Raw genomic sequence first — 19,683 nt, forward strand, 5'->3', positions numbered from 1 at the left:
TGCCAAAAGTCTAAATCAGTAGTAAATTACCTGAAAAGTTTCAGCTACCCCTTCCTATCTTACAGGCTTATTATCTCAGATTTTCACAGCTGCTTTCATAGGTTGCTGTCATGGTGAAGAATTGCAGTATTTCTGAGATTAGCAGAGAGATGTGAATTTACAGAGGCCTACTGAACATTTAAAATGTGTGAGTCATCCATATATATTAATTAATACCATGTGGGTGTACTATTGGAGTCAGAAAAAAGCTAGTGGATGTCCTGATATCAACCTTACAGGTAAAGTAAAAATATCCTGCAGGACTAAATTTGTTCCTGGGGTACTTATAATACATCAGGGACAAATGTGAGGTTGAATTTTCAGATGTGTTCAATCTTGGCCTTATTTACATTCGTAGTAAACAGTACTCTGAAATTAAGTAGTGCTTTGAAACTCCTTTCTGAGCAGTCAGGTCAGTATTCAGGTTTTTAAAAATCCTACCCTTGTTCTGCAGATGGGTTTGACTGCCCATCTACAGAGGTTCCCTGGTGGTGTCTCTACCTGGCCTTGTGGTCACAGGAAAATACCACAGTGCCAGGGAGAGCAGGAGGCTTCTGCTTGCTCTGATAAACAAGAAGAGAGAGGGGATGACCGAGGCTCTGAGGTATCCAAAAAACACCCTCCCCTGTACTGATGGGTTTGTGCAGCCTGCTCTAGGACCGCTGTGGCTCAGAGGATCGAGCGCTGACCTGGAAGTGGATATTCAGGTTTTGACTCTGCTCTGACGTTAAAGAGTAGGCACGCAAGCAATTTGCACTGAAATGACCTAAGGGCCTGATCCAATATGCAGGTTCACAGACAAATCTGAGGGGAAAGTAACTTCTGGCACAGATGGGAGAAGAGGCAACTGGTAGTGACTCTTCCAGTAGCCCAGCAAGGCATTTCCGGTCTCTGAATAAATTATATTCTATAGACAGTTCATGCAGTTTCTCCAATTATCTTTTTTTTAAGTGCATAAACTGAGGCAAAGATATTTGCTAAGCAGGTAGGAGTATGTGAGGCAGGAGCACCTTTGGAGTGTCAAACAGTAGCTGTAAATCAGGTACACATCCACATAGTCTGTTCTGCAAATCCTCGGTTTGCCAGGCCAGTTAGCTTCAGACGCAGGGCAGAACTGCTGCTGTCTCTGCACTGGGCCCATCTCCCAAAAAGCGTGTGGGCTTCTTAGGACACAATCCCTTCAACAGCTTGTTAGAGAAACTGTGAGACTGCAGCTGTTGTGAGCTTTAGGGTGGAGTGTGGAAGGTACTTCCTCTGTATAATTACATACCCAGTAGTAGGAGACCATCAGACGTTCCTTGTTGTTGGGCTGATTTCCACAGAGCTAGCCACACAAGGCTGCTTCTTTGAGGCTGAGCCAGAGTTTCTGCAGTAAGAGTTTCTCTGCACAACCACAAGAATAAAAACTGGGTTTGTTCAGTGATTAAGTAATGCAGAGGGTTTTCTGAGGACAGAACTCTGTGAATGAAGGCAAAAGAGGTTGTACAGCTATACAGCAAACTAATAAGGCATTTTACATGTAGTGTCTGTGCACAGGTAACAGTATGTAAAATATTTACTTTGATTGAATAATTGCATTAAATATGAGTATTAAAACTACTGTGGCGGGCGTATTATGTGAACAAAGGTACAAAATTAGTCACATTGCTATAACAGCTCTAGACCTCTCACGAGAAAATTGCCAGCCCAGCACGTTCAGACTTTAAGCAGTACTTTTACCTTACACAACAGAAGTTAGCAGCTTGCTACACTAAAGATCTGAGTAAGGAAGCTGTCCATTATAATTTAAACCTTTTTAGCCCATAAGAAAGTAAACTCTAGGAGGTAAATTGATAGTTTACCAAGTTCATGTTTACATCACAGAGAGAAAAGTTGTTTTCTTTCATTTTGTTCTTCAAACAGCTTTTCCTCTAAATATCAGATCACTTGCCATCACTATAATTTGATTCCTGCTTTCTATTTAAAAACATGACCTAGAAGAATTACTGACTTTCTCTGAATTTATTTTTCAGAGAGAAGTGAAAATTAATATTTTTTCATCAGAGTGCTGAGAAAGCTGTTAGCATTTCACTGAACCTGTTCAGTCAAAATCAAGCTCACTTTTTATTTAGATAGATCAGTCTTTAAGCCTGACTCAGTACGGTGTAGGAATGTAGCTAATCCGTGAACATGTTATATATAGCAAATCACTCACACATTTAGAGTCTGGAAAGGTCTAAGCTTTTAACAACTTATCCTCTGCTAGCCAATGAAAATATTGTTTATATTGTGTATAGGGGGGTTTGCAAGGTCTGGGAATAATACAAAGAAGCAGAATGATGCCTAACAGCATGGTGTCATGCTAAACCTCAATTCATGGTACTGGAATCTATTTTCCTGTCTATGAAAACTCACACTGTACAGTAAAACCCACATCACTGAGGTGGATTTGCTATGTGACTGGCAGAGTATATGGTTTTGCAACTCCTGCTATATAGCGCAAACCTCCGGTTCCCCTTACACCCTTATGCAGGGTGTCTGCTGTTCACCGAGCAGAGACTACTGAAAGCTCTAACTGGCCATCCAGCCGACTCATGTCAGGGCTTTCATTCTTGAGTTATGCTTTGGGCATGCCCGTCCAAACCTGATCATCCAAAAAATTTAAGACCAATCCACTATGGCTTTGTTTTTTATTTTCCTGTCAGTTTGTGAGAAATTCAGAAAAGGGCATTTTGCAGGAGCTAATGACCAAGTCTGGTTTGCAACATTTAGCTATCTATGCGTGGGCCGTCAGCTCCTCACAGCTAATTGATCTTCAGGAATCACTTTGCACTATCATTACTGCTTAAACATACTGCAGACAAAGGGATTTGTTAGTAAGTAGCAAAGGCTGTTTGAAGAAGGGTGTTCTTCCGTTCACTGCCCTCTCTCTCATTGATTTTGCAAAGTTTCAGAGCAGTCCGATGGAAGTCTGAGATGCTTCAGAGTAAGTAATAGCTCTGTAGGCTCCCTTAATCAACACTTGTCAGACTCCCGTGTGGTGCTAGGCAAGTACACCAGGCATGCTTTGATTAGGTGCTCACTAAGGAAGTGAAACTTAAATCAGTTCATCAGAAGAGGAACTTCACATTGTGCTATTTTGGATTCATGTCAGAGCCACTCCAAGCCCTTCATTTTATGATTTATTCTGATAAATTATCTTTATGATTAAACCAGTATCCTCCATCAAAAATGACAACAGCTATTCTTTGTGCTGACCAGTCTAAGTGATAGACCTCAAATTGACCATTTTATTCTGGACAGGCTTTTCAAACTCACTGTTGGGGACTAAATTAAAATAGCCCAAATTTCAGAGACCTGGAGCACTTATGGTTTAACTGTAGAGTTTAGTGGTAGCTACGAATGTTCAGCAGATTTTTAGCAACCCAATTTAAAAGCTTTTTCTTCTATGTACAAAATGCTATCTTTTACAGAATGAAAAATTACTGAAAATTGGGTTGTGTTGTTTGCACTTAGGCTGATATTCTCTTTACTTCAAGCTTGTGAATCATCCTGTCAGATACTGAGACACTTCCACAATTAGGGTACAGAATTACCAGCCAATTAAGTAAAATCTCAGTTTTGTTCTTTTTTTTTTTTTTTAATGCCTAAAGGGAGTTATCCATGCAATATGAATTGCATCATCTAAATCATTTACAATGTAGGTCATTTGACTACTATTACAATTGCAGTGGGTAGTTATATCTATGAATCACTTTGTCAGAAATTGCTCTATTTCAGAAAATGTATTTGGAGCTCCAAGTGTAAGTTAAACCCACAGAACAGGAGTGTGATTATCATAGGAAGCCACAGTTTCCGAAGTGCACGCAGACCCGTTACATTCACTTTTATGTTCAATTTTTTATTAGCTAGTCTCCAAACACGATTTTATTTTAAAGCAAAATATCTAAGCATTGACGACTTTGAAATCTTACTCTTGGTATAGAGACAGTCTACAATGATATGGCATTATTAGAAAGATACAACGCCAAAAACATCGGAAGACAGAAATCTGTCTGGTGGAAGATGCTGTAAAGACCCCATTGAGACTCCTGGCCTTATACCTCTTCGTCACTCCACTCAGAGGGGCTGGGGTAGAAGCAGGTCACTTAAGCTTTATTAGCATCATAGGATCATAGGATAATTCATGCTGGAAGGGATCCCAGGAGGTCTCTAGTCGAACCTCCTGCTCAAAGTCGTTTGAGCCGTGAGGCCAGACCACCGCTAAAACTGTTGAAGGCGCTCTTTTGGGCAGCTCTAGTGAAGCAGTCCTCCATTATGTCAGAGACATTTGTTCACGGGGAGCCACCAAGACCTGTAAGACTTACTGATTGCGTCACTTTTCCACTTGGCTTTGAACTTACTCTTTGGCAGACTTGCTGTCAAATATTTTAGCTTCACTATTTAAAAGCTGTGCTTCTACCATGCAAACTTTCACTGACTTCACTCTGACCATGCATGACAGTAACTGCAAACCTCCGTTTGCAAAATCTGCAGGGTCAGGCCCAGTATTGAAACCACATATTTTCCTAAAAAGCCTTTGTTTGATAGATCTTGCTAGAGGAAAAACACCTGGAACTCTCTCCTTTTTATATGCACTCTCTCACTTGTCTTCATCTGAATCAACCTTTTCAGGCAGTATTCATATGCTTAGGTGAGTGCATAGGGAAAAAAGAAGGAGATTTTCTCATCCCAAATCTAAAATTATGATAAGAGAGGGTGTGTGCAGACAGGATGCACACAGCAAAGCTTGCTCCAAGCTGGCAAGCCCAAATCCCCCCATCCTTGTAAAGAACCTACCCAAGGCAGACGCCAAGCTGCAGTATGGCTGTCAGAGATCAAACTCAAATTTTAAAAGATTTTAAGTAGTCTATTTTAATAATAACCTTGAAGATAATCAGTGTAATATTTTAACTTTCCTTTTAGATTTTTTTTAATTTGCTTTAATCCCATAAGTGTGTACTCAGAATTTGTTCTCCTGACATGGTTAGTAATTTATGGCAAATTATACTATTATGTTCCGTATTTCCCAGCTGTAGTTCTTCAGAACTTAGCTAAACCACGTCACTTGGAAGATCTGCTTTCTTTCTGTAAAATCATGCTATGATTCTGAAACTGAGCAAGGATCTTGAAGCAGGCAACCTACAAAAGTCTGCCATACAGGCTAGAGGTCTCCATTTGGATTTAATGTCTCAGATCAGAAAGGCTTTTAGGCACATTAAACATATGCTCAGTGTAAGATTTGTATTTTATAGCCTTGTTAAATTAAGAGAAAAGGTCTTTTGGCTTCAGTAGGTCTGAGATGTCACCCTGTGGATAAACCAGTATGTAGCACACCATCTATGATACTGCACCTTCGGTTAATCCCCTTATCATGTGAAGCAGGTGCTTACAGGGGTTTCCCTGAAGTTGCTTAAATGCAGAGAGTCAGGTCCAGCTGAACAGGAAATATTACTAAAGCAGGGAAAAATTGCTTATCTGCTTTAAAAAACAGGGAGGGCTGAATGCTCATTTTCTGATCTAAGGACACTGTCATCAGCTTAAGGTGAGAAAACAGAGCATTTTTCAGCCTTAAAATGCTGGACTCAGCCCTGCAACAAAATGGATATTTTGCTGATCTGCTTAATGTGGGATGAGTTGATGGTGAAGCTTTTGGACCCAGCAGATCCAATGAAAGTGGATAACTCAGTCAATGAATTAGCAAAACAGCTGCACCTTCCTGCCAGTGTTGCAGGTTGCATCAATAAAGTGCTCCCGCTTCTACCTCACAGAAATTGAACAATGCTCCTTCACACTATTGCAGTGCTAAAGTTATAAAATAAAGAGTGAAACCAATGTTATACCTATATAGCTGAGCAATGCAAGTCTACAAAGGCTATTTCCTTTAATGAGACATTAAACATCATTTAGGCATAGTGGGCAAAAGCCATAACAAATGTGGGTAAATAAAGTAAACTAATGTAACCCTTCACTGCTAGATGCCTATGATGATATTCAAAATACGACTTTGGTGTCTGATGCGCAATTCAGGCAGAATTTAAGTGCATTGATCCACAAAAGTAAGGCAGAAAAACCTGGCTAACCTACTTCACATATATCCACATAATAGACTGGCCCTATGCAAGTAAGTTTGGCCTACAAAGAGCCCCAGCAGAATACAAACAAGACCTGAAGTGGATGCATGCCAAGTTAAGCTCTATTAGCTGGAGGTGAGACTGAGCTAATGCAGCGCTGACTCATGCTCCCCTGGATCAGAGCACAAGCTCATGTTTGCCTGAGATCCACTGTTAGTTATTCTCCAGCCACACATATTCTGGTAAAAACATTAACTTAGGTGCCTGCAGTTTTGCTACTGCACATAATTAGAGATGTTCTTGCTGGGCAAAGAGTGCAGGACCCCTTTCATTCATGCATTGCTTTTTATTCTACAGATTAGGGTTTTGCCACATCTCATTCACAGATGCCAAAACCCTCTATTAGATTTGGCTCTTCAGGACTTTCTAAACTCAATGCTTGAGTTGTAAATGGTTAGGATGCCGTCCATAATGAGTCAAAGACTGCAAAACTCCTCTGGAAGGAATGTCTTTCTTTTAATTAAAGGTGCTTCTCTAAATGCCATACATAGTCAAATCCCAAGCTGCCAGTCTGAAGTGAGACCAGACTACATTATTCATTGCAGCATGCACATTAGAAAGTGATGAGATGGCAATCAGGTGGTAATGCAGTGCATTAGTCTCAGTATCGCAGCCAGGGAAGAGGCTCACCTGGTAATTGCAATCTAGCATGTTGTTACGGTCGGTGATAGTATCGCTTAGAGAATCCCCAGGGAAAGCGTCGTTTTCACAAAGCGTACTGAGATTAGGCTGTGAAATAATTAGAAAAGCATGACTGGCTTTTCATTTCGTTTCACATCTATCTATCTTATTTGTTTGTGGTTTTCTGAGGAAACTACACTGACATTATTTAGTACCTCTTTCTTGTTAAAATTAGTCAAGTGAATCTTTGTTTTGAAAAGACCTTTTTTTAATTCAAGAAAGCTATTATGCAAGTTATTACTTTATTGACAGTGTATCTATTTTCAGTCGTAATGGAGTTTCTCATAGTATACAGTCAGTGTCAGTTGTTGTATTTAATTAGCATTTTTCTGTGTTAAATACCTTTAAAATCCATTTGATCAGTTCTATCCAAATGTAGAAAGAGGTTGAGATTTACTATGTTCAACACCTCCATCAATCATAAAGAATCATCCTGTTTGCCAGTATTTGTTTAAATATTTATATTACCCTAAATATTCCAAGTTACATTTCAGTTAAGAAACTCCCCTCCCATAACTTATTTTTATTCATATGGCATGAAACCAGATCAGATTGAAATTAAAATATAAAATTTGTGGCTTTGAAAAACCCTGACCAGTGAAGGATGCCCAGAAGCACATAACCCAAATGATAAAGTATGGGGCTTGATCTGAAAGCCGGCCATGAAGTCACTGTTATTCAGGGATCGAGCTGGGGGCTGCCTTTACTTCTCTCTCTCTTTGCTCAGCTCTGCCTGTGTGGTCAGTCAAAAGCCAGTGTAGATACACACTTAGAGACCCCCGCTTTGGAAGAGCGGCACGGGAGAGGGAGGAACTCGGCTGCAGCGTTACGCCGTCTGGGCTCTTCCACCGTCGCAGCAAAGCACGCTTCAGCCTCGCTGAACAAAAGCACTCATTGCCAGTGAACTGAGGCACTGAAACTGCGTACTGAAAATCTGGTGTTTGTAAATGCCTTTAATTCCAGTTAATGGCATCCTTATTCATTTTTAAAATTCAAGTATTAATAATGGTCTGTAGTCTAACCTTAATATAGTACTCTTTGCTTAATCTCATTTATTGTTTTAGCTCCGGAAGTGTTCCAGGCCTTTATGGATGGAGGCCCAGGATACTCATACCCTGTAGACTGGTGGTCGCTAGGAATTACAGCGTATGAATTACTGAGGGGCTGGGTAAGAATGTGAGGTTTTGTTTTTTATTTAATGCATTGCCTGACAGAAGTCCAAAAGTTTGCAGTGTCCCCCTGAGCATATTGCTCATGATAAACTTTGAGTGAACAAGGCTGAGCTTTGGGTCTGGAACGCAGTCTTGAGCCTTTCCCAGTTGAAAACGTTTTAGGGCAAGTTCCCCCTCACTCTCAATTACTTTATGATAGTTTACCTAAAATGGGCATAGACTTTTAGCGTGTGCTAAGAAAAAGCCTAATGTTTTGGTGGCTGCTTGATGATGCTGAACTGGAAGCAGCGGTATTTTTCTATATAGAAGTTAAGTAACTTTAATCTTTATTGTATCTTTGATTCTCTTGGCTAATACCCTAAAAGAGCTAATATAATATCCTAAGATGTTTGGCCCAACTACCGAAAATGCTTGTCTGCCAGTGCCTTCATTACTTACCTAATCAATTATGTGAATAAACTTTACGAAAAATCTTCCTAAGCATGGTCGAATTTCACAGAAAATAACGGAAAAGTCTTTTCCATTTTGGTCCAAAGGACTGAAGTTGATTGATTAATTTTTTCCATTCTCTATGGAAAATCATACTTCAAATACTATTTCGGGGTAATGACATTTAGCTTTAGTAGCTGGGGTTTTTACATTTAATTCCTATTTTGGAAAAGGATGTTATTGCATTGTGGTATGCTGTACTTAAGGGAAGAGTACTTATTGTTATATCACACTAGCACAGCACTGCTACCCTGTCCTGCTAGGCACTTTCTAACTTAAAACAACGCAGCCCACAAAGATCTCGCAGTTTTGTGTGGAATGACAGACAAAGGAAAATAAAATAAAGAACAATTATTGTCCCCATTTTTGGAAGGAACACTAAATTGCAGAGTGCATGCATATTGTTACTTCAGTCCATAAAATGAGATTTTTCAAGGTCTTAATGTTTGGCCAAACTATTTGGAATTTCCGCAGGAATGGCAAAAGTCCTATTCCTGATACAAAAACTTTTCCCATGCTAGATCTCAATCCCTGCTCTCAAAGCACAGGAGTATTAAAGACATGCTTTTTTTTTTTGTAGAAAAAGGTCTTCTCAATTTTTTACTACCATCGTTCTGAAAAATTACCAGTGTTTAGGCTGACATTCCCCCCACTATGGAGTATTTTAACCTGAACAGTTAAGGTCTGGCAGTGATAAATAGATACTCAGCCCTAGTCACAGAAGGTTGTACTAGCTGCATATATAATAAATTGAAAGAACCTACTGCCGTTTTAATATCAATCTTTTTCACCAATGAATTTCTCCAAGAAAGGAGCGTAATGAATGACGGTGCAAGCAAAGCTGAACTCCCAATACAAATCACTAAATATTCCTTGTTACTTTAATAAATGAAAAATTATATAGAGTAGTATCCGTTTGCCAAGATCAGCAGTCTTCTCGGAATAAGTTTATCCATCTAGGGGCAAAGCAAAGCTGATACTGTATCAAACCAATTTTTAAATAAAAACACTGCCATCTGTCCCTGCTCCAGCCAGCCCAGCCAGCTGCTTGTATTCTCCAGAGGAGTGAGTGGTTCTTGCCCCCTGAGCAAGCCAGAGGGTGGCTTGGCAGCCCACCCCTTTGTACAGGCTAGAAAAAAATGTGTACTTTTTCCCTAAATTTTAGCTCTAAGTTTTTTCTAGTCTAAACAAGGCCTAAGCCAGCAGGAGTGATGACAAGGGACGTAGCAGTGGGTTGAGGAAGCGCGTTAACCCGAGGCGCGCTGCTGCCTGTCGCGCCCGCGAGCTGCAGAGCCCATCTGCTGCAGCAGCCCCATGCAGACGGCTGCGGGGCGGCAGCTGGCACCACAGGCAGGCAGCCCCGGCCTCCTCCGCTGCCCATGGTGCTTCGCTCGGTGGGGGCACGAGACATCCGTGGGAGCAGGGGGGTGCGAGTTGGGTGCAGCCCACCCCAAGGAAAGGAGGGGAAGCAGCACTGAGCTGACCTCCCGGGGTACCACCTTGTCCAGCCTGAGCATGACCTACGCTAGGGAACGGTGACTATAGGAAGGGAGGAACACAGAAAGAAAAGGAGGAATGGGTAAAATGTGAGGTTATTTAGATCATTTTCCACCTCCGAGTTCTGGGTAGCATATGAAACTACCTGCCTGAGCTCAAGGGGAGCTGGGTAAAATTGATTTGCTTTCTGTTGTGCTGAATTTTTGTTATTATTTACCTCTGCTCTTACCAGCTGGAACTATCCTCAGAGGAGGCTACGGCCATGCGTGTTGCAGCTATTGCTGCTGCCTTGTTCTGTGCCACCAGACAGCCAAAACAATACAGGGCTGGAAACAGGGCTGTAGCCACTGCAGCAGGTTGCAACCAGTGCTAAGATGCTAAGATTATGCATGGTAGCACAATCATTTTATATCATGTTGCAGGCACATTTATCTCCTTTTCCAGCTGCTAGTATGAGACCCAACAAACAAAAAAATAGCGATTTGTGAAACTTTGCACTGGATGTTGCTCTTTTTCCCAGCTCCATGCAATTAAACTGCATGATGCACACCACGACACAAGTCTGTCTGTTCCTGTGCCTCTATGATTTCAAACTGACAACAGCTAAAATATTGTACTAACTGCTTAGAGAGGCAACAAAAATTTAACTGAGCCTACTGATGAAACTGAGCAGAACGGTAGGCTGTGAAAAATTCTGTCAATGTAGAGTATCGTTCTAACAACTTGCTTTGCAAATCCCTGACTTTAAGAAATATGTTCATAATAATTAATGAGAACATAAATTATAGGGAATCCTTTTGTTTCCAAATGCTACATTTAATCAAGAACAGATCACAGCATTCTTGACAAGCAAAGCACTTCAGAGCTTTGGGCTTCTCCTCACCTATGGAAGTCAGGCACTGCAAACACAGCACAGCAGGTCCATGTCATCTATAGGTCCATACAACGAGTTAATTTTAGCGTTCAGAAAAGACGACTGAGAAGAGCTGTAAGTCAGAGAGACTACTTTTTTACTCTGGTTCTTAGATAGATTTTTTTTATATGCCTACTCAACATTTTTGAATTTCTACTACTTGGTAAATTAAAGATAATAAATCTTCCTTAAGCCAGCACTACTACACTCTGTCACTTTAGATCAAAGTCCTTTCTACTAGTACAAAACAGTAAATAAACCACATATCACATAAAATTCCACAAGAACAAAATTCTCCATCTGTCTAATTTGAACTTATATCAGATACTTCTTGTATAAAAAGAAAAATTTGAAGAGAAAATGCATCTATAAGTAATTTAATTCATTAAAACCAAAGCGAAGCACACACACACAAAGAAGGGTTAGGTTCAAAGTTGTTATGTTTTAGTGTTTCAATATTTCCAAGACAAGTAATGCTGAGCTCAGGCAAACATGAATTGTTTACAGCCTTTTATCCATTCTTGCTGACTTGATATTGATTTAACTTTATCCCAGAGGCCCTATGAAATTCATTCGGCCACCCCCATTGATGAGATACTCAACATGTTCAAGATAGAAAGAGTTCATTACTCATCCACATGGTGCAAGGGCATGACAGCATTACTGAAAAAGGTAAGAAAGCACCAACACCTTCGGTCCCCTCTTCCTCCCTGTTCCAGCAGTCCCTCCAACAGCTGGGCAGGCTCATATAAGCAGGACACAGCTCACACACTACGTGGTTAAATTTCAAGGATTAGAAGAAAATGCTCATTTTTAGACTTTTCTCAATGTTGGTGATGCTGTATTCTCTCTCTAGAAGCCTTAGGCTTATACATAGACTTTTAATGGCCTGGAAGAAACATAAATCTAATGTTTCTGTTTATTTTAAAGCATGTTGATGTTAGTAAAAGGACTTTGGGAATGAGTGATTTCCACTCTGGGCCCCTGCCCCATTGTCTTCAGCTTGAGTAGTGGATGTGGGAGAGGGAAGAAAGGACCATTACGCCCTCTGAATTTCCGCTAAGATTTCCAGCAAGAGTGCCTAGAAAAGGGCTGTATCTCTCCCTGCCCCATATTGCTACAGAAGCAACAACAAGAGTCCAGCCAGCTTATGCTATATGTCAGTAGCTACAAGATGGGTGTTCTCCCAGAATGCATCCTGACCCTGGAACTTGCTTTCTTCCTAACATACCCATTTGTTCATTTGTTTTAACTGCCCCTTCTAGGTACATGAACTCATCAGTCTTGATGGTTTGAGCAGGAAGTGTTTCTAAATGTGTGAACAAAGCAATAGAAGATCAATTTCTTTTGCTGCAAAGAGCAATCTATTTTTGATAGATGGTGCAATGAGGTGGTTAATTTTAATTGCTGCCTGGATGCTCAGTGTAATAATATCTTCCAATAAATTAAAAACTAAATATAAATTGGTGGGTAGCATTGAACTGTGATGTTTCATGTCACTTGGACCCTTCTGTATTTGTAAATACACTTTTATTGCTATTTCATTTCTGTATTTCGAGCCTGAAACAGCCATCTGGTGGCAATTAAATTATCTTAATATCCTATGAGCTAAGTTATTTTTATTTTTTAAGATTGGGCCTCCTGGGAGGTGTTAGATGAGTCCCTAACCTTCTCGCAATAAGTTGTGTGTCACACAACTTATTTCTGTGAGACATTTATTCTTTTATGTGGCATCCAGTTAGAAAATGCCTTGTCTTGATCGCAGCTCCTCACTAAGGACCCGGAGTGCCGTCTTTCAAGCCTTGCAGACGTTCAGAACTCCCCGTACCTTGCTGATGTCAACTGGGACGCTGTTCTAGAGAAAACTGTGACCCCAGGCTTTGTTCCTAACGTAAGTGAATATTTCAGCTGAACTGTGTTTGCAAATTCCAACTTTAATTATCACTGTTGTTTTAAGTGTTTACTAAGAGACACATTTTTTGCTCTTCAGGAATTGTTCCTAACAAAAGCTTTGCTTTGAATTCTACTTTCATGTACTCACACATAGCTAAGAGAAAATTTGGCTCTTCATTACATCAAAACAAAGACTAATTAACCTTGGTTCACTTTTTGTTCTCTTTCAAATAAAATACACTGTCCAGACCTTGCATTTCAGCTACGTGAGAGCAAATGATTGTCAGTGTTAACTCTGAGCCAAAGAAAGACAAGAACATTACAAGTCTGCAAGTTATACATCTGAATAACGTTTGCAACACCTTTTAATATCCAGGTGTGATGATCCTCTTTTACCTAAAATATACTGTTTCAGAAGACTGACCTATTTCCTTTGTGTGAATTCAGATTCTGTTAGGGTATTTGGTGGTTTCTGTTTTGTGGTTCTGTTTTATTAGTATTTTCTGGATGTTTTCATTTTGCTTATTTATTTAAAATGGTCCATAAATTGAATGGATTTGAGGGCCATGAATAACAAGCAATGACTGTGGTGACAAAATGTTTCTACAGTTTGCCAAGTCATAGAAGTTATTTTGTGTCATTATTCTTCTCTGAACAATAAATTTGTAACAGACTAAGGATTATTTATACTTTTTTTAATGCAACCATGAATTAAAAAATGGGGTGGGGAGGATAGCTAGATTAAGGGGGATAACGTGGGAGATAGCTCTCCCCAACCAATGTATATTAGAGTTCCTGCTAAATCTGATGGGGATGGGAGTAAAAAGTGACTTCTACCCACTTGGATTAATCTAAAAGTCATATTAAAAGCTCTATCAGTCACTTCAGGCCAGAGACTGATACTGCAGAGCTTGTTCCACCCAGCTGATGAGGTGTATTAGGAAAACAAGTGAGAAGATGAGAGAAAGAGTGTCTTTTCTAGCATAACACTTTTTTTTACATTTACTTTGCTCTTTTAGGAGACCTAGCTTGGCCAGACATTTTCCAGGGAATTTTTTCTCCCTCAGCCCAGCATAACCTACACTGATTAACTCTGGGGCCACACAGCAAAATATTTCCTGTTTTTTAGGCTTTGGGTGAGAGGGTGAGTTGAAGCCGGCATACCCTGTGACGTGGGGAGGGTTTTATAACTGAGGTGTTTTTGTCATTACTATCAGAAACTTGCCTACCCTCTCCTTGTTCTTTCCTTTTTAAAAGACCAGCTGCCATCATGTAAGGGGCCTGTGGTAGGAAACAGCATAGCTCAATTTCTCCCTCAGTAGTTTAATTCCACAGACATATTCTTACTTAACTACCGTATGTGTTTCTTTGTAGTTTAGCTAGTTTCTTTATACCTGGCTTTGAGTCACATGTATTTTGTAGGTTTTTTAATATACTATATTTTGTAGGTTTGTTTATCCTTTCAGTATCTGGACATTGCAGGGAATCAGCATGTAAGCAGCAGTCTCCAAATCAAACATTGCCGTGCAGGATACCTACACTTATGTAAATGACTCCTAGCATGGTTTTACTGCTTAGTACCTTTGGTTACTAGACAATATCTGCGATTTATACATAGCTTGTCTTAGTCCTGCCACCTCGGCAGGACAGTGGTGCACGTGAACTCCAGCAGTCCAGGAGGAAAACACGCTGCCTCTGAGACCCTCCCCTGAAGCAACGTGCCGCGCGGTTCAGATCGTTTGTAAACCTTTGGGAACGCACCGAGCGTATGAGGAGACGAGAGGAGTACGTGTTGTCCTCCTTACAGAAGGAGTGAAACACTGATCCAGTAATTAGGATGTCTTCTAGTTACTTTTTTTTTTTTTAAATGTACCGGGTTCAGCTGAAGCTTTTCTACTGACTTTCTGGCCATGTCTCAGTTCTCACCCCTAAACAAGAGAGGAACAGTTCATCTCAAAGGTTGTCATAAGATGGCTATGGTACATTTATGAACAAAATGAAAAAAATCCAAGGCATAACATTCTCCTCCTGTAAACTTTTCTGCTGAACGGAACTAAGAATTAAGGAAGGAACTGACCGTGTAGTAATAGTATTTCCAGTCACCCTGTTTAAACAATGATTTCCTGATACAGGAAACAGAGACTCTTGAGATTTGGTTCAGGCATCACAAAGCAACATAAAAATGTAGAATCCAGAACATTTAGGTAATTTAAGGAATATATAGGAAAAAGATAATAGAGGCAGTTTTTTGAATTTACTCAATAGAGATATAAGCACTGCTGATTGAAGAAGACAAATATTTGTCATTCTTTATTCCTCACAATTTGAGATGCTGGGCGCTCTCAAAAATCTAACATCTTCAGATAGTTACTTGAATGGAAATCTGTGTTAGAAAAATCGTGCATAGGGTTTGCAACGTGATTTTTGAAAATGCACCATTCCGCATTGGTAGAGATAGTACAAGGTTGCTATACTCAGCATCACCACAGCATCAATAAGTAAGAAAGGAATTATGAATAACGCTAAAAAAAAAAAGGGAATGATGTCTCTGTCAGATGAACGTATGTTTCAGATCCTGAAATGCTGCAGCAGACTATAGCAGTGTTTGATGCTTGTCGATTTTTTTCCAGTTGCAAGTTCTGAACTGCTTACAGCATTGGAAATACCTATAAGTGGGAATATCTTTCCTCCTTTTCAGCAGACTTTTCCTATTACTCTATGAAATAGGTGAATCCCTGTAGCTCTAATTACTAAATAACTTCTTCCAACATTTAAATGTTTCTTACTTAAAATTTATGCAACATTAATACATCCAAAACCCTGCACAGACATTAACTAATTGACCATCACCACTTCTGTGGTATAGGTTTAGTCGGCTTTATCTCTTTTTTACAATTTTACAGGTAAGAAAACCTGTAGGAAAGTGACAAATAGCTGACAGCGGTCACACCAGAAACTCCCAAAAGGCATTAGAAGATGCCTGGACTTGATCCTCAACAACAACTTCATTGGTTATAATTCTACAGGGTTTACTTTGCACCTGGACTCTGTTAAGAGCATTCCCATCATGCGTTTCCACAGTGCAGATGGTGCCTGTAACTTGCTAACATGTAATAATTCCATGGCTTTGGGTCATTTAAACAGTGAAATACAAGTATCAGTTTGATCATCTTTATTACTGTTTTTTGAAAGCCACAAAGAAACTACTTCAGCTCCTATTTAAAACTCTCACTTGACCAGCACTTAAAATTCGTAGGCATAACTGCGTTTATGGAGTGTATGGGAAAAAAAAATGCACTCATGACCAACATGCCATTAGATCCTGTTATGCCCGACAAGGAAATCCTTTTCTGATAATCCTTTCCCAATAAGGACAATTTTGTTCGGGGAACTGTAGTAGAATTTGCAAGCAAAAATAGTTATTGTTCCAGTGCAGGTGCTTTCCTCAGTAGGGGAGTTTGCTGGCCTACTCATACCAGCAAACCATTTCTGCTGTAGGTAAGGCTTATCTTTGAGTGTAATAGGGACAAGATCAAGATTTCTGATGCAGAAATTAATTCCATGTGCTGGCACCAGTTTCTCTCACCACAGCATACAGCAAGATATTCTGCATGGGAATGAGTCTGAGCTTGTTTATGTACAAAACCCAAGGTCAGGACACTCCTTCCTCTGGTATCGTGGGTAATATCCAGGCACCTGAACCCACCTGCAGCTCTTCAGAAACACAAGGTGGTATACACATTTTAGCAATAAGGTCTTAGAGGCAATTCCCATCCTTCCTGCACTATTACGGTTACCGTTTCTGTTCTACAACACTAATTTATATTTTGATGAACGCTTTGAGGTAGATTTCCCTCTCCGATTGGAGTGACATGATTGGAGTCAGTCTAGAAGTACATCTGTGTGTAACTAGGAAGAGAAACTAACTCTTTCCTCTTTTCCTGATTGTTATATTTCCTCCTTTATTTAAACTTCAGTAATTACTCCAGGCCCAAAACAGACTATTTTCATTTTGCAGTTGGGGGTGGGAAGCTGGATGATTATTAATGCTATTAACACTGATTGCACAAACCAAAAAATACAATAATGCTTCAAAGAATAACTTTACCTCCTTTTGTACCAGAAAGGAAGACTGAACTGTGATCCAACATTTGAACTAGAAGAAATGATTTTAGAGTCAAAACCTCTCCATAAAAAGAAAAAACGACTTGCCAAAAACAAATCGAAAGATGGAGCTAAAGAAGGCTGCCCGCTGGTAAGATGGGGACTGTAGCTTCAGTCAATGGCCTCTCATGTACATTCTCTAATGGACCTAATCAGTTAAGTTCAGATTTATCATCTCTGAAAATAGACTTGGTCTCCCTGTGTGTCATTTTGTATATAGCTGCATAAACCATCTCCAAAGCAAGTTAAAAAGTAACCATTTATTTCAGTCATAAAGGTAACAGCATTTTATGCTATAATCATTTTTAAGATTCTCACAAATGCTCATTTTAAAGTATGAAAAACTGTTGCCAGTTGGCAAATATGCTTCCCACACATGGGCAGATAGTTATAGGGAGTGTTTATTCAGTGCTAGTCCTGAAAATGAAAAGTATGCAGGGAACAAACTCCTTACTTATAAACGTTTTGAAGCTGTCTCTCTCAGTCTTTGCTAATGTGTCCTACATAGAAAGACCCATTGTATATACAGTCTAAGCTTTCAGGGAGATTAAGAAATAACCCCTTTCCAGACCTGAATTTTCATTTCAGTGAGGCTTTACAGCTTCTGTTGCTACTCCTAATGATTGTGAATGCTCATGCAAACTATTCTTCTTAGAGCTGTCAGATACAAAAATCCTCAGGAATCCTTTGTGGGGCACATCTCCCAGAAGAAAGAAAGATTGATTCTGCTATCAGTGTGTACCTTTGAAGAGTCTGCAAAATGCCTCTTGATAGTATTCATTCATAAGCTGTTTTGTTCAGTATCATTTCTGTTGTTGTGATTTTGTCTATGATTTTCTGTCATTTTTAATGAACCTATTCATGCTGTTTTTTAAAGAACGTACACCTGCAGCAGTGCTTGGAAACCGTTAGGAAAGAATTCATCATATTCAACAGAGAGAAGTAAGTGCATTCCTTAATGCCTATTTAACATTCACTACTGAAATTAATTTCAGAATGAATTTTTTTTTCCTCATAGTCTTAAGAAAAGTGATTAATGATCACAGCAGCAGGAGCTAAAAGGCTGGAGTTCCATTGATTTCCTCCTTTTATGGTCTCTGGTGGGTTGATAGTTCTCCCATCTCCAAAAGCAAACAGAAGTGTTCATGGAAAGTATGTTAGATAGATAAGGTAAATGTCACCAACAATCTCCAGGGAAACTGTTAACAATTAAGCAAAGGGAATATAGTACAAGGGGCTGCTTTTTCACAAGAACAAAGCCAAAGGAAGTGTTAACTCATGAAATTTTAATGATATGAACTGCAATATTTTAACTCAGGTACTCTATTTGTATTTTACCCCTTAAAACATATATTTCAACATCAGTTATTTCAACAGAACTAAATATTAAGCAAAAAGTGTATCCAATGGGAGGCAAGTACTTCATAGTCTAAACATTAGCCAGAAGCAGAAGAAACACAAGTCTGAATGCCTAGAATGTAGATTTTTCACCCTACTGATATACTAGATTTTATGTAGTTTATTGTGTCTGAGTTTGAGCCACTATCAACCTGTGTATTTGTATTAAAGATATAGTTCATAACACCTTCATCCAAGTGCATTCAGTAGCTTTGTTTGCTCTAATTACGTCTGCAAGCCTTTAAAACAACTTTGTGAGATGTAGAAATTATTTTAGGAGTCCTTATATCTTAATGCTTACAATGCAAGTAATTACTCTCTTCTGTAAGTAAAACTGGAAAAGTGATTATCAGCTTTGCCTAGTTCAAGCCACGTCATAAAGGAAATTATGCCCTGGATCACGCCACTTTTCTGTTACAATCATCTGTGGGATGCCTCCGTGCCCCCCTGCTGACTCCTCTGCATTCCTCTGAAACTACAGCAAGGACTTAAAAGGAAAGGCAAGGTCAGACAGATCCTTAACGTCATTTTGCATGTTCTCTAGCACAGTGTAAGAGCCATAAACAAGAAAAGTCAGCTCATGTCAGCTCGTAGATTTTCAGCAAGACCTTGGTGGACTTCTCTGTGTCAGTTCTGGTATTAGTGAAATAGGGAATGTCTGAATTTTGTAGTAGTTAATAACTTAAAAAAAAAAAGAATTAAGGTTATAATAATCACCTTTGAAAAAGATTGAACTGATAAATCAATTTGATTATTTCCAAGAATTTGTTAATGCATCTAGTTCTTGCCCAAATATGACCCTCTCACCTACTCAAGGAAATTTCCATGATAACTCAAGGAAACCCAGTATATAGCAATTTCTGAGAGATACATAAAATAAAATATTAGATTTTGTAAAACATTGTCAAAATCCCATTCCGTATGCTTGCTTTTATTGAACATTTTCTTTTGACATTTTATTTTGTTATTCTTAAATCTTTTTTAGTAATACACACAAAGATTTTTTTGTTTCCTTTCTTCATACTGCACAACCACAGTAGCAATTTAAGCTGTAGAGGACTCTGAGAGGTTGATGAGAGATCAAGGAGAAGTTTAAATGGAGTAAAAGTAAAATGGAAGAGAGAGCTAAAATACCTGCACTTCAGTATAGCACGTGTTTCAGTCATTACTTGATTGGCTTTGGCAAAGAAAAGGAAAAATATTTTAAATAGACCTAGAACAGATCCTGCATTGTCTTAAGCCAGATCACAATCATTTTTCTGTTTAAACTGTACAAGGGCTGAAG

General features: G+C 39.3%; 1 protein-coding gene across 3 annotated transcripts in view; it reads left to right on the forward strand.

Moving 5' to 3' along the window:
* STK32B (serine/threonine kinase 32B) overlaps positions 1–19,683 on the forward strand; it is a 173,618-nt gene that overhangs the window by 135,197 nt on the left and 18,738 nt on the right. For all 3 annotated transcript variants that reach the window (XM_068943393.1, XM_068943396.1, XM_009686241.2), the window contains exons 7-11: positions 7,937–8,040; positions 11,499–11,615; positions 12,709–12,834; positions 16,960–17,091; positions 17,878–17,942. In XM_068943393.1, the coding sequence (XP_068799494.1) occupies positions 7,937–8,040; positions 11,499–11,615; positions 12,709–12,834; positions 16,960–17,091; positions 17,878–17,942 (544 nt within the window). The remainder of the gene's footprint in view (positions 1–7,936; positions 8,041–11,498; positions 11,616–12,708; positions 12,835–16,959; positions 17,092–17,877; positions 17,943–19,683) is intronic.

This window comes from Struthio camelus, chromosome 4 (assembly GCF_040807025.1).
Source record: "Struthio camelus isolate bStrCam1 chromosome 4, bStrCam1.hap1, whole genome shotgun sequence".
Taxonomy (NCBI): domain Eukaryota; kingdom Metazoa; phylum Chordata; class Aves; order Struthioniformes; family Struthionidae; genus Struthio; species Struthio camelus.